The 13662-nt window shown below is 41.2% G+C and overlaps 1 protein-coding gene across 2 annotated transcripts in view; it reads right to left on the bottom strand.

Moving 5' to 3' along the window:
- Positions 1-4655: 4655 nt before the first annotated feature.
- The window catches only part of RAD54B (RAD54 homolog B), a 72014-nt gene continuing 63007 nt past the window's right edge, over positions 4656-13662 (bottom strand). For both annotated transcript variants that reach the window (XM_075023605.1, XM_075023606.1), the window contains 4 exons: positions 12408-12669; positions 11209-11275; positions 9559-9759; positions 4656-6120 (listed from right to left, as the gene is read on the bottom strand). In XM_075023605.1, the coding sequence (XP_074879706.1) occupies positions 5903-6120; positions 9559-9759; positions 11209-11275; positions 12408-12669 (748 nt within the window). In that variant the 3' untranslated portion in view covers positions 4656-5902. The remainder of the gene's footprint in view (positions 6121-9558; positions 9760-11208; positions 11276-12407; positions 12670-13662) is intronic.

Raw genomic sequence — 13662 nt, forward strand, 5'->3', positions numbered from 1 at the left:
GCTAATACAGAAGTCATGCCTTTTCCTCCCATCTCTTCCCACCTCTATTTTAAGTCCTAATCCAAAATATGAAGGCAAGAAGGCATTTCAGCAGAAGGGCTTCCAGTTCTGGAATAAGGACAAAACAAACTGTTTTCTCCTACCCACAGTCTTAGGAACAGATCAGCCATTTTTGCTGAAGCTTTTGACCCAACACAAACACAAATCAGTCTGGCAGCAGAAAAGTGACAGGGAAAAAAATTAGTCCAAACAGGAAAAGTTTTAAAGTAACAAACAAATGAGAAAAGTGCTGTACAGCAGGAAGTGTTGGCCAGCTTTAGAGTTAGGAAGTACTGCTAACCCCTTCTACATTTGCAGTACATATATCAAATACATCATTAGTATGAGCAACCCACAAAGGTTCATCTACTTAACTCAATGATTTGGGCATCTAATCCAGATCCCAAGTCTCCAAGGTTTTGGATAAGCCTTGACTACTGCACAGAGCTCTGTTGACTCAATGAGGCTGTGGAGGGAGACCCGTGTGCCCAAACCAGCTACAGGACAGGATGAACACCCCATCAAAGGCAACACCTTCCAACTGGAGGGAGGAAATTTCAGGTTGTGCTTCTATTGTTGAGCAAACTCCATCCCTCAGAAGGAACCTTGAGAAGTCAAGGGTCACGAGGGACCTCACTGTTATGTGATGTAACTCACGCTCTGGAAAACTAAAGCCTGCGCCAAGGCAGTCATAACGAAGAGAGGGAAAAGATCTTTGGCTAATTGACAGAAAATGCCCAAAAAGCTAGCTTGCAGGGGCACAGGCTTTTGTCACTGTGGCTGATATTTTGCCTATTTGGAAGGAAATAAATTAGAGGGGAATGAAGATCATATGTTGTCAAGTGGGTGTAAATCAAACTAAGCGAACAAAGGAGCACAGGGAGAACTCAGGCTGACATCAAGGCTGAGAGAGGGTAAGAGGCTGGAAGCACCAACAGCTGCAGATGCTTTTACACAGACATATTTCCTTCAAATCAGCTTAGATTTCCACATGTCGATGAAAAGCCAGGTGAAAGGTAGCAGCAACTAATGTTCCTAAGCAGGGAAGTTTCTAGCAGAATACCCACAAGTTGGTTGCAGTGTTCAGTATTACTTATCTGGGTCCTGACTTGTGGTGCTTGTGCAAACAAGTATTGCCGCTCAAGAGTGGAACGCTGTGTCATTCATTATAAGTCCTGTAAGTACGTATGTCTACAAAAGCAGTCTTGCTTTTGTACTAAGTAATAGAACACAAGGCCTTGTTAAAAACAGATTTCAATTCAGCTTATTCTTCAGTTGCTCTATAAAGCCAGAAGTGGTTTTCCTCATTGTTCTTTATCGCCTTCCCAGATCTTATAGCCACAAACACATCATTTATTTAAGCCACACATAAACAACCATGATTTACATCAACTTTTCATTCAATGGAAAGCACATGAAAGAATTACTTTCCGTCTGTGTGTTACTTGTTTGCAAGGGCTAGCGTCTCTTTTCGCAAATTCCTGGTGGTAATCCCAAGCAGTTGTCAAAGCTTGTTCCATATTTGTCATTTTAAGAAATTCCCATGAGTTTATTCCATTACGGAATCATTCAGTCACCATTTGGCACCTTTCTTGCACCAGATGACAAGTCAAAGAACTTCATGATCTCTGAAAAAGGCAGACCTTTAACTGGACTTGATGTCAGCCTCTTGTCAGAATGCAAGATACATCTACTGCAGTTGCCATAGCAGTTGCCATACAAACTTGTATGACACCCAAAGCTTGTTTTATCGTTCCTTGTCTGACAACAAGTGAATAGAGTTGTAATGCAGATTGCTATTCTGCAAGTGAATAATGATATAGGGTCACCATTTCAATCACAAAAAAACCTGAGCCAGGATGGATAAAAGCTGAATCAACAAAAGCAGTCATATGAAACCAGTTAAAAAAAACCCTTGCTGCAATATACAAAAATAAATAAAACACCACCCCTTCTGCTTTTTAAAATCAGGGTTGGTCTCAGTCAAGAACATGCAGCACGCTTGTCTCTTTGGCAGTATGCCCTATACCAGAAGTAACAGAACTTCTCCAAAATCCCCTCCTCCCAGCTAAGAGCTGGCAAGGAACACAATATTGATTGCTGAATCTGAGGTCTGGTTGACAACCCTCCCTGCCCAGTGTGATTCAGAGCCCTGCAGTAGCCGTTCTAAGATTAGCAGACTGTTCCCTAAGAGCACATGTCTTTGTGATCTGTTCTCCTGACAGGGTGAGCACTCCTCTCTGGGCCCACCGGTGCAAAGCAACTCAAATCAGTATCATTCAATGGAGTGCCCTACAACAAATCTGGGCTCAGACAGAGCACACCCTGAATTGGTAACCCTCAACATCTCACACCTCTAAAGGCACCAGGACAGTTAGCTGGCACTGCACTCGCTGCTTGCTGCCTCAGGCATACCTCTATGCATTTTTGCTGATTCTATAGCATTAATAAATGTCAAATACTGGCAATCTTTGCTTAGCGTTTGTTGAAAAAATACACTGCCATTGTGCTTAACACCTATAGTTTCTGCTGCTCTTCATGCTGCACTGAAGAAGCCACCATTGGAGACCTACTGTTAGGCAGATTTGCCTTATTCTTTGGTGTGGGTCCACTTGGTGGATGAACACTTGCATCCTTCAAAAACTGAAAAAGGCAACAAAGTACATTAATCGATACCTTGTGTTTCAAGCATTGCAGAGGAACACAGCCATGGCTTCAACAGCCATTGTCTCCCACTTTCTGCAGAGCAAGTCTTGGATCTAGGAGACTAGGACTGACTGGTGTAACCATGCAACATAAACTACATAGTGCTTTACAGCTGGCATCACTGGCAGTGAATCCAGAAGCCACATCTGAGACCATCTGCTAGGACCTGATACTTGCCTTTCAGCACCAGCCACCTTCCCTATGCTCTAGGGTTTCACAATTGTTAAGAGAAGGGGCAATGTGACCTTGCAGAGACTCGAAATCCTCAATACGCCCTATCAGTCAACAGTCGGGTTAGGGTAAATTCACCACAGGGACTTTTCCTAGCAGACATTTCTCACCTATGGGTGAAGAAATGCACATGTCCATGTGCTGCACTCTGTATGAAAACACTGAATATTATACTATGATTATGTGAGCAGGGTGGGCTAGTCTCATTTTGCAGGCTGTTGTAGACTACTGTGGGAGAATCACAGATGGCATAATAAATTAGTCTGTATTCATGCTTCCTGTATTTTCCATAGCCTATTCCTCCAGTGAAAAACATAATTTTCCAGGACACATCAAATTTCAGAACGAGATTTTCAATCTGCATCATGTATAATGCCGTGTGCAACCTGGGTATTTGGGTAGTATTGTCTTACCCAAACAACCAAGAAGCACATGCATACTTCCATCGTGCCCAGAAGTGGTAAAGGGTTAATGAGGGGTGCACAACTGGCTGGCCAGGTGGATGCTGGAGGAGCCTTCCACTGAGAATCACCTTGCCACTGCCACAGATCTGGGGCAGCTTGGCATAGCAGGGCACAGGCAGGGAATCATACCGAAGCAGTAACTGGTGTTGCATGTGTTTGTACAGGCTGCTTTGGGCTTCTTAACCTTGAAGCAACATTACTTAGTGTGATAGCCCATCTGCCAGAAATCCCTCCCAGAACAATGATCTGAGCCTGGATCACCTTCACGCATACAGCAGTACGTGTCTGGGGGCTCATTCCCTCTGGCCTCCCGAGAGCTCCGTGGTGGTCCAGCAGCAGCTTTTATATTTTTTTATTTAAAAACTGCCAAAATAAAACTGCCCGGAGGCCAAACAATAAAAGGGCTTCTCTGCCAGACCTGTGTTCTGCCAGCATGCAGCTACAGCTGTATTGTGCGGAGTGGTGCATGACGTGACAGCAAGTAGGATTGTCTGAGGGCAGGACTCAACAGGTGAGGCGGGGAGGCCTGCTGAGATACCCCTGAGGGACTGCCTTGGGCAGAGAAGATGAAACATGGCATGGTGTGGATCCTGGAACTTCCTTCTCTTATATGCCCAGGTTTCCTCAATGGCGCTGCCAGTTGGTTTGCTCCAAACCAGAGCGGGCTCATGGGTGTTCAGTGGAGATGACTAGGGTCCCACAAACAAACCGGCGATATAGAACCAAACTGGCATCTACTTGTTCATACAGATGCAAGAAACCACATATGAGATCAGCATCAGCAGAGAATGCCAGCATGCTTCCTACAGACAGGGACAAGAGCACAACTTACAGAAACTTATGGGCAGCACAGATCTAAGTATGATCAGTCTCAGATAATGATTAATTACAATAATGATTATTATACAGATTGGCTAGAATCTCTTTCTTGAGTTACAAAGCTGCAGGCAAACCTTGCCCTTGCTAATTAAAATAAGTTGTGGGAGCTGTAAGATATCAGACAGCCTTTGTCTAACAGCGAATTGGCACCACAGCAGCACAGCATCTGGATAAGCGTGACCGCCACACTCACCATATACAGGGTGAAGAACAGGCTCTTTTAATAGCCAGCCTAAACTGTCAAAGAATTAAACTCTAGGTGTTAGCATAATTGTAATTGTTACCAAGAACACAATTTGCATGCCAAAAAGATGTTTGCAATTGATGACTTTCTCAATCATTCTCTCACTTTGGTCTTCATTATTTTCTGGTGTCATTCAGCATTTAGAGTCAAAGGAAACTAAAAAACCCTCTGAAATAAATGTGGATGGTGAAGAGAGGTCAGTGCACATGGCTTTCTGTTCCCAAATTGCATCAAAATGCAAGGAAAATGTTTGATGATGGGTTAGTATGGACTGTGAACTCAGTGACAGCCTAGGGAAAGAGAGAGCACTAACTGTTATAACACGGAGAACAAAACAATTTTAACTGTTTTCTGAAAGTTGGTTGGGCTTTTAGCCGCTGGTCTCACATGTACCAAATACCAAGAGATTGTACATCATGTGGCATAATGCAGGATTACCACAATGGAGCCCTATTTTTGCTCAAGGTCTTTCAAATTCTGTAAGTTTGCAGTATTTGTGGAAATTATCCAATCTTCTGTCCTTCTGGGCCTTTTAAAGTACTTCACTTAAAAGCTGTAAACTGATTTCAAACTTTTGCACCTTCAAAGAAGAAGGAAAATAGTCATAAAAAATATATATGCTCAGTACTCCAGTGTTTGGCAAAAAGAGTCCTTAAAAGGAGTTAGCTAAATGTAGATAAGCCTGTACTCTGTATGTCTGAGAAATAAGGTTTTTTATTTTCTCAAGTAAAAGCAATAGGAGAATTTCAGAATATTTTGTCACAGTATCCAGCTGTGGTCTCAGAATTTTGGACCTCAGTGGCTATTGCTCCGAGTTTCATTAAATTTTAAATTCAAGGGAACAAATACCTACCTTGCTATAAAGCCACAGTTACACAGATACATAACTTTTCATTGTCAAAACAAAAATCCAACCAGAGTCTTGTTAACAGCATATACATGCATACAGCATTGCCTAATCTTACAAAATTTGGCTGAAGAGTTGCCAGCTTTACAAGCAATAAATCATCACGATCAAATGAAAACTATAAAACAAAGACATACATAGGAATGTGCATAAAAACTATCCTACTAATTATGTTATCAAAGGAACAGAAGACTGGAAAGCAAAGTTAGTTTTAAAAACCTGTATTATAAATATAGTAAGTATGATTAACTTAGTAATAACTGTAACTTTGTATAAACATCAGGAATCACATTTACCCAGAAACCTTGTCAGAAAGACACAAAACAGAACTTGGCAAAAAGAACAAAAGGTAACTGCACATCAGTTGATCAGTTGTTTACTATACCTATGAGGAGGAGGATGCAAGTGATAGGGAAAGGCACTTAAGTTTTATTAGCTGGTGGAAGTTGGACTGGTTACATTCTGGAAAATGAAAGAAACATTCTCTTTAATCCTTTCAAGGAAAGGATCAGTGAGAGTCTGATGTTGCCCAGAGAAATGTTTCCATTGCATCAGCTGTGACATGGAGAGTGGTTTCTTTGAATGAGGCTTCCCATGATTTTGTCCAAGCTGGCAACTTCTAGATACAGAAGGCTTTTCTGAGGAAGGATCTGAAAAAAAATGATGCAGTAGACTAATCAGAGAAAACTAAGACAGAAAATTTCAGTCTGAATCAATAAGCCAGTTGGTGGTAACAAATGAGAGAAAACAGAACAGCATATATAATCCTTCTATGTCAATGAAACCCAAACATATGTATCCACAGTAAGAGGGGAAAGGCTGTTTCTTGCTCATTGATCGAGTTTATCAAAATCACCATATGCTAGCATGAAGACAAATCCTTTTACACATGGATGGGAAAGGAAATATCTTATCTGGCAATTTCCTTCCTTCTATCTTCCTATTCTGTGACATTTGGGCTGCTCCCATTCTTTAAGTAAAATCTGAATCTAGAAGTATGTTGCAGCAAAATTCATGCTAGCTTCTATTTCATCCCAGGGAAGTCATTCCAGCCAGCTAAGAATAGTTTGAATAGCTATTTCATTGACTCAGCACACTAGAGCTGTGCACTTTGTACGCCCAGGTTATGTCAAGTTGTTCAATATACGCAATATTGTATACTGTCTATCACAGTAAGGAAAAGACTATTGCTGTGAAGCACAAAGAGAGGAATTCACTTTCAACAAAGGATCCTAAAGACCCAAACAGTACCACCTCATTGCAGGGTGTGTCACACATTGCTGGCTTCATGATTCATCTGATGCATGTGACAAATGAAGAAATAATTTTGGAGGGAAAAAAATTGCATCACTGCTGTTACTGGTTTAAAACCTGTTGTCACATATTTTCATAGCAGTGTTACATGCTCCTTAGGAAAGACCAGTGATATGAGCAGCATGATGACTCAGAGTATTCTTGAGTTTTTTAAAGTTTTGGAGAGCCCATAAAGACTCATATATGCAAGACTTTCCTTTTGACTGACATATGATGCACATTTGCACTAGACTTGAAACGTATCCTTTTACTGGTGTCCTGGTTTCAGCTGGGATAGAGTTAATTGTCTTCCTAGTGGCTGGTACAGTGCTATGTTTTGAGTTCAGTATGCAAAGAATGTTGATAACACTGATGTTTTCAGTTGTTGCTAAGTAGTGTTTGGTCTGGAGTCAAGGATTTTTCAGCTTCTCAAGCCCAGCCAGCGAGAAGGCTGGAGGGGCACAAGAAGCTGGCACAGGACAGAGCCAGGGCAGCTGACCCAAACTGGTCAATGGGGTATTCCATACCATGGGACGTCACGTCTAGTATAGGAACTGGGGGAGTGGGGGCGGGGAATCGCCGCTCAGGGACTAACTGGGCGTTGATCGGTGGGTGGTGAGCAATTGCCCTGCGCATCATTTGTACATTCCAATCCTTTTATTATTACTGTTGTCATTTTATTAGTGTTATCATTATCATTAGTAGTTTCTTCTTTTCTGTTCTATTAAACCGTTCTTATCTCAACCCATTAGTTTTACTTCTTTTCCCGATTTTCTCCCCCATCCCACTGGGGGGGGGGGGGGGGAGTAAGTGAGCGGCTGCGTGGTGCTTAGTTGCTGGCTGGGGTTAAACCACGACAACTGGCCAGAAGAAAATTTAGAATAGATGCACTTCTCAAGTCCTTACAGATTATGCGTTCCTAATGTCATAAATTATACCATGATCAGGTAAAACAACAGGCTTACAGCTTTGTAGCTGATCTGAAAGCCAGTAGAATAGCAAGCAACCCATCTGCACAATCCATGCACAGTTAATTTCTTCCTTTCAAGACTCCTGTGGTTTCCTAAAGATGGCCCTAGTGTGAATGGACAACAGGAGCTTGGTCAAAAATATCCAGTCTCGTTGGTATATCTAATGGAGAACATTAGGAAAAGTTCATATATTGTGAAGCCTATATTGTTTGGTTCCTCTTTAGTTTATCTTTTGAATCATACTTGCTAGAAATGGAGGAGATGAATCAGTGAAAGTTCTTGGCCTTTTCTGCACACCAGTATCTATCCCCAGTAACCTGGAATCTGGTTCCCTGATGAAGTAATTTGACAGCTTTCTGTTCTTAGGAAAGGCCAAGAGACCAACTAGTGGTAGCTGTGTTCTAGGTGATCAAACCAAAGACCATGACTTACAACAATTTGACCAGGGAGCTGGTTAGCCAGTTTGACCTCTGCTCTTTAGGATATCAAATCTTCCACTCACTCTGCCATTTCCACCATTTAAGTCTAAGAATGATCTTCAGGTTTTTCCTTGATTTACTGCCAAAAGGTTCTGTTTACTGGGACCAAGGTATAAATACCCTTGAGGAAGTCCTGGTTACAGGATCCAAGAGACCAATGCTGTAGCTGAATTGATGGAACCAATATGCATTCAAAGCATAAGATAAGCTGTCAAGACTGTTAAGACAACTGCAAAAATACTAAATAAAATTATATGCACCAGGGTTCATCACAGTAACAATATAAAATTTCTCTGGATTTCCGCAGTCCAGGACCTCTGCCTGCCTCACTGCACACCAGTGAGAAAATCTAGCTGACATTTAACACTAAAGGTGCCTTTTCCACACAGAACCTGTAATAGTACCTAAGTGGAGGCTGCTATATTTTAGAACATCACTTACTCATGCAAAAACAGAAGGTCTAATTTTTCAATCATTTAAGAAAGATACAAAGACAATGAAATCAGTATGTGGAGCAAAAATAAAGGAGAAAGTCAAATTCTTATGGCTACAGAGCCACTGTGGTTTCACTAGCCGAGTCCTCCCCATTTTGGGTTGAATCAGATGAGAAAGGAACACAACTCTAGCCTATTACCTGGAAATGTGCAAACCATCAAGCAAAATAGTCTCACTGGGTCTGTATTACTTAATTTCTTGCCCATGTCTGTTGAGAACATGCACTCTTGAACCCATTTCTTTGGTCCTTTTTATGGTGGTATCTGTGTGCATTTAGAAGATATCAGTAGTGGTACCTCACTATCACCCCTGTAAATAGTGTACAGGGATATTTCATGCCCAAAGGAAAGAAACATACCAGGACAATAGACACTCTTTCCTTTAAGAAACTAGATGAGCTAGTTTTAGTTAATAACTGTGAAATGAAGGCTTATATTCAGAGATCTGGCACAGATCTTCATCTGGTATGGCTGTCCTCAGATAAACAGCTTTTGAACTAGCTCTTACCAGCTATTGATTACTGTCCTGAATATTTAGAACCAAAACACCATATAGTGCCAATTGGTTGCAACGAATTACTAATTGAGTTGGCCATAGCTAATTCAAGGAATTAAGAGGGATGACACTTGAATTGGTTGTTACTGCAAGGAACGAATCTTGTCTCCTCTTCATCTTGTGAAGGGCTCCTATGGATTAGAAAAATCAGCCAATATCTGGAAGATCCCATAATGAACCTCATTACTTCAATCCTATTTTACTGAGCAGCAGAGTTTTCTCCAGTGACAGACTATATATTCAGAATGGATGTACTTCCTCAACAATGGCCAGAGATAACAAAAAAGAAACTCACTTTGGTGGTCTTTCTTTCCCATACAGTTGCACTCAAGCAAGTCATGGGTAACACAGGTGGAATCTTCATGAAGAGTAAAGAGATTTCTAAGCTCCTCAATGGAAAAATGGATGTGTTCAGATGTCTTGGAAAGGTCTACAACTGCCCCAGAAAGGTCTTGTTTGCTGATCTGTCTTTGATAGATCTTTTCTTCTATTGAGCCTGTATTTAAAAAAAAAAAAAAAAAAAAAGATACACTGGAATAATTTTTGATCAGTACTTGTAAAGAAAAAAAGTCAAATCCATTTCTTGATAACAGTATGCATAGCTGGTATTGGGTTTGTGTGGCAAGGTTTTGGTAGTGGGGAGGGCTACAGGGGTGGCTTCTGTGAGAAGCTGCTGGAAGCTTCCCTTATGTCCGACAGAGCCAATACCAGCCGGCTCCAAGATGGACCTACTGCTGGCCATCAGCAATAGTGGTAGTGCCTCTGGGATAACAGATTGAAGAAGGAAAAAAAGTTGCTGGGGCACAGAAACTGCAGCCAGAGAGAGGAGTGAGAACATGTGAAAGAAACAGCCCTGCAGACACCAAGGTCAGGGAAGAAGGAATGGGAGGAGGTGCTCCAGGCGCCGGAGCAGATATTCCCCTGCAGCCTGTGGGGAAGACCCTGGTGAGGCAGGCTGTCCCCCTGCAGCCCAGGGAGGTCCACAGTGGAGCAGATATCCACCTGCAGCCCGGGGAGAACCCCACGATGGAGCAGGTGGATGCCCAAAGGAAGCTGTGACCCCATGGGAAGCCTGCGCTGGAGCAGGCTCCTGGCAGGACCTGCGGACCCATGGAGAGAGGAGCCCACGGAGCAGGTTTTCTGGCAGGACTTGTGACCCTATGGGGGACCCGCGCTGGAGCAGTCTGCGCCTGAAGGACTGCAGCCCGTGGAAGGGACCCACGCTGGAGCAGTTCGTGAAGAACTGCAGCCCGTGGGAAGGACCCACATTGGAGAAGTTCGTGGAGGACTGTCTCCCATGGGAGGGACCCCACGGTGGAGCAGGCGACAAGTGGAGTCCTCCCCCTGAGGAGGAAGGAGCGGCAGAGATGAGGTGTGGCGAGCTGACCCCAACCCCCATCCCTTGTTCCCCTGTGCTGCTGGGGGGAAGAGGTAGAGAATTTGGGAGTGAAACTGTGCCCAGGAAGAAGGAAGGGGTGGAGGAAGGTGTTTTAAGATTTGGTTTTATTTCTCATTACCCTACTCTGGTTGATTGGCAATAAATTAAGTTAATTTTGCCCAAGTCGAGTCTGTTTTGCCTGTGATAGTAATTGGTTGAGTGATCTCTTCCTGTCCTTATCTCGAACCACAAACCTCTTGTTATATTTTCTCTCCCCTGTCCAGCTGAGGTGGGGAGTGACAGAACGGCTTTGGTGGGCACCTTGGCGTCCAGCCAGGGTCAACCCACCGCAATAGCAAATGCTAAACCACTATTTTCAGTTATTCAAGCAAAAGCAAAGCAAAGGCACATGAACCAATGTGATGTCTCTATTTTAACTGAATTCAGAACAAATCATATATATTTTTAAAGAACAAATTATTTCCAAAAACACTCCCTCCCTTTCTTTTATGGACAAAATTTCAATAGCTGTCTCACTCTGGGATATGTTTGAGCACCACCTCTGACCTGTGGTTAGCAGTCTGTAGATATATACAGTATGTTTCTGACCATCTCTCCATACTCTAGCCATTGCCTGAAGAAAGCAAAAAGATGAAGAGCATTAGCAGCCTACTCTACAATGGTATTTCAGCTAAAACTTGTAGCCTCCACTGATCACATTACCAGTTCTGCTAGCTCATTCGGAAAGATGTTGTCCAAAGAAAGCATTCCTCAATAACTGTCTTTGACTGTTTTTATGTGTCTTCTAGTATTAACTGTAAATAATTCTGAAAATTTAGTTTACTGTCTGCCATTTATGCCCCCCTTTCTTTCTGTGTACTATAATAGGAAAGTAAGGGTTTCAACTCTTTCCTGCCAGAAATCCCCTCTTCACATTTGTTTTCCAAGTATTAACAACTGTTTGATATTTCAGGAATACTCATCATTCTCCCCCATCCCCAAAATTGTTTTTTGCCACAATACATCTTTAAAAATGACTTTTCCATTTCTTTTAAAATTGTAAAATTACTGTTTTACACCCCCTTTAATTCTTAAAGAAACACAATGTAACTGAGTACTGCTATATGATTTTTTTTCCAAAATGTAAGGGTTACACCTACATACTGGGTACAAGTACCCACAACATGGTTTGTGGTCTTTAGCAACCTGTAGCAATTTTGACACAGACAGCAGACTGTTTCAAGTAACAAGACAAGTGACCACATGAGGGTACTAATTCACACTTGTAACTGAAGCAGGGCCAATAATCAGAGCTTATTTCAGATATTAAGCACAGGGCTTCACTCTACAAAAAGAAGTTTCTTACTATGTTTACAAAAAGATTTTTTAAATTGTTATTGTTAAGGACTATTTTAACTGAACACTCTTATGCCAACTAAATAATCCCTTGAGGCCAACAGTGCCATTACAAGAATAGCACAGCACTGGCTTTGTTTTCTTTCGACATCATTGCCACGTGATTTTCTCATTCTCTTAATTCTGATCAGAACCTCTCCCTTTTTCTCAGGTATTGCAAATCAACAGTAACATTCGCTATGCAGTCTAATCATGTTTTTCTTTTTAGAAACACAGCAACTTTCCAGTTAAAAAGAGATGGAATGTGATAATTGGGTAGCAATAAGACATGTAAAGCCAGGCATTTCAAACTCAATCAAGAAATCATTTGATGCCCATCCCAACCCACACGTACATAGTTGTTATCAGACCTGAATATCTGTAGCTGGATTCCAGTCGATATCATACAGGATCAAATGAGATGCTCCGATCAGATTCAGTCCTACTCCACCAGCCTTTGAACTCAGCAAAAAGATAAAAGCTGGACTGAATTTACTATTAAAAGTATCAACAATCTGTTGTCTCTGGGAGACAGGAGTATGTCCATCAAGTCTAGTGTAAGAGTATCCATAATGTTCGCAAGTCTCTTGTAATATGTTTAATGTCTGAGTGTAATTGGATACCAGTACAACTCTGTCAAACAGTAAAACAAAGTTATCTTATCATCTTAGACCCTGGTAAAGTTAAAGTCCAATAACAACTTACTGAAGACATCTAAGAAAATAAAATTACAAGTCAAGCAAAAATTACGCATCAACCTGAGGTTACTCATATTTCCTAAGAAATAAAACATTTCCTATTAATTTGAAGCACATACTAGATTTCGATGCATTATCACTACTGTTAAGCATTTAAATGTTAAATAATGAATGTTTTCCTTCGCAACAGAATTTGGCTTAATGCACAGATTGCAGTGATCCAGAACCAACCACAAAGATAAAAATCTCTATACGAAAGAGCTGTTGTTAAGGCAGCATTTGCAGAGGGTTTTGTGGCAGCTAATAAATAATATATATATGACTCTACTTACTGAAAAAGATACTGTGAGCTTCTATAGACAACCTCAGAAAATTCTAATAAACAAAGTCATGAAAGTCAAATAGGAAAGCAGTGACTCTTTCCTACATTTTATGACTGAAAAGAACTGGGATGAAGGATAGTGAAAGATATCACAAACAATATAGTCTGGATTTTAGTTGTTATTTTTTAAAGCAAAATCAGTCTGATCCCTTACACTAATGACCCATACTATGTTGGTGTTTTTTCTCTGAAATTTTTACTAAATAAGTTTCAGAGATCTGCAAATCTAGAATTTCTATCCTCCCAGATATTGAGGATGACTCTACTGAGTGGACAAAGCAAGTTATTTTGAATTTAAGCCATAAATAAAATAATAAGGGCAGTTAGGGCATTTTCTGCCAGGTCTTGCTGGGAGGTCTTTTATAATCTAAACTAAATGTAACAAATTCCATGAAACGTGCTCCATGTTTTAAAATAATTTTGATTAAAAACAAGTACTGAAGAACTAGACAAACAATTTCATGGAAAACCTGATAAATTAACATTTTAAAGTTGTTTTAAAGTATTTTGATTATTACACTTTACAATTGAATTACATCCAAGACT

This window comes from Buteo buteo, chromosome 3 (genome assembly GCF_964188355.1).
Source record: "Buteo buteo chromosome 3, bButBut1.hap1.1, whole genome shotgun sequence".
Lineage (NCBI taxonomy): Eukaryota > Metazoa > Chordata > Aves > Accipitriformes > Accipitridae > Buteo > Buteo buteo.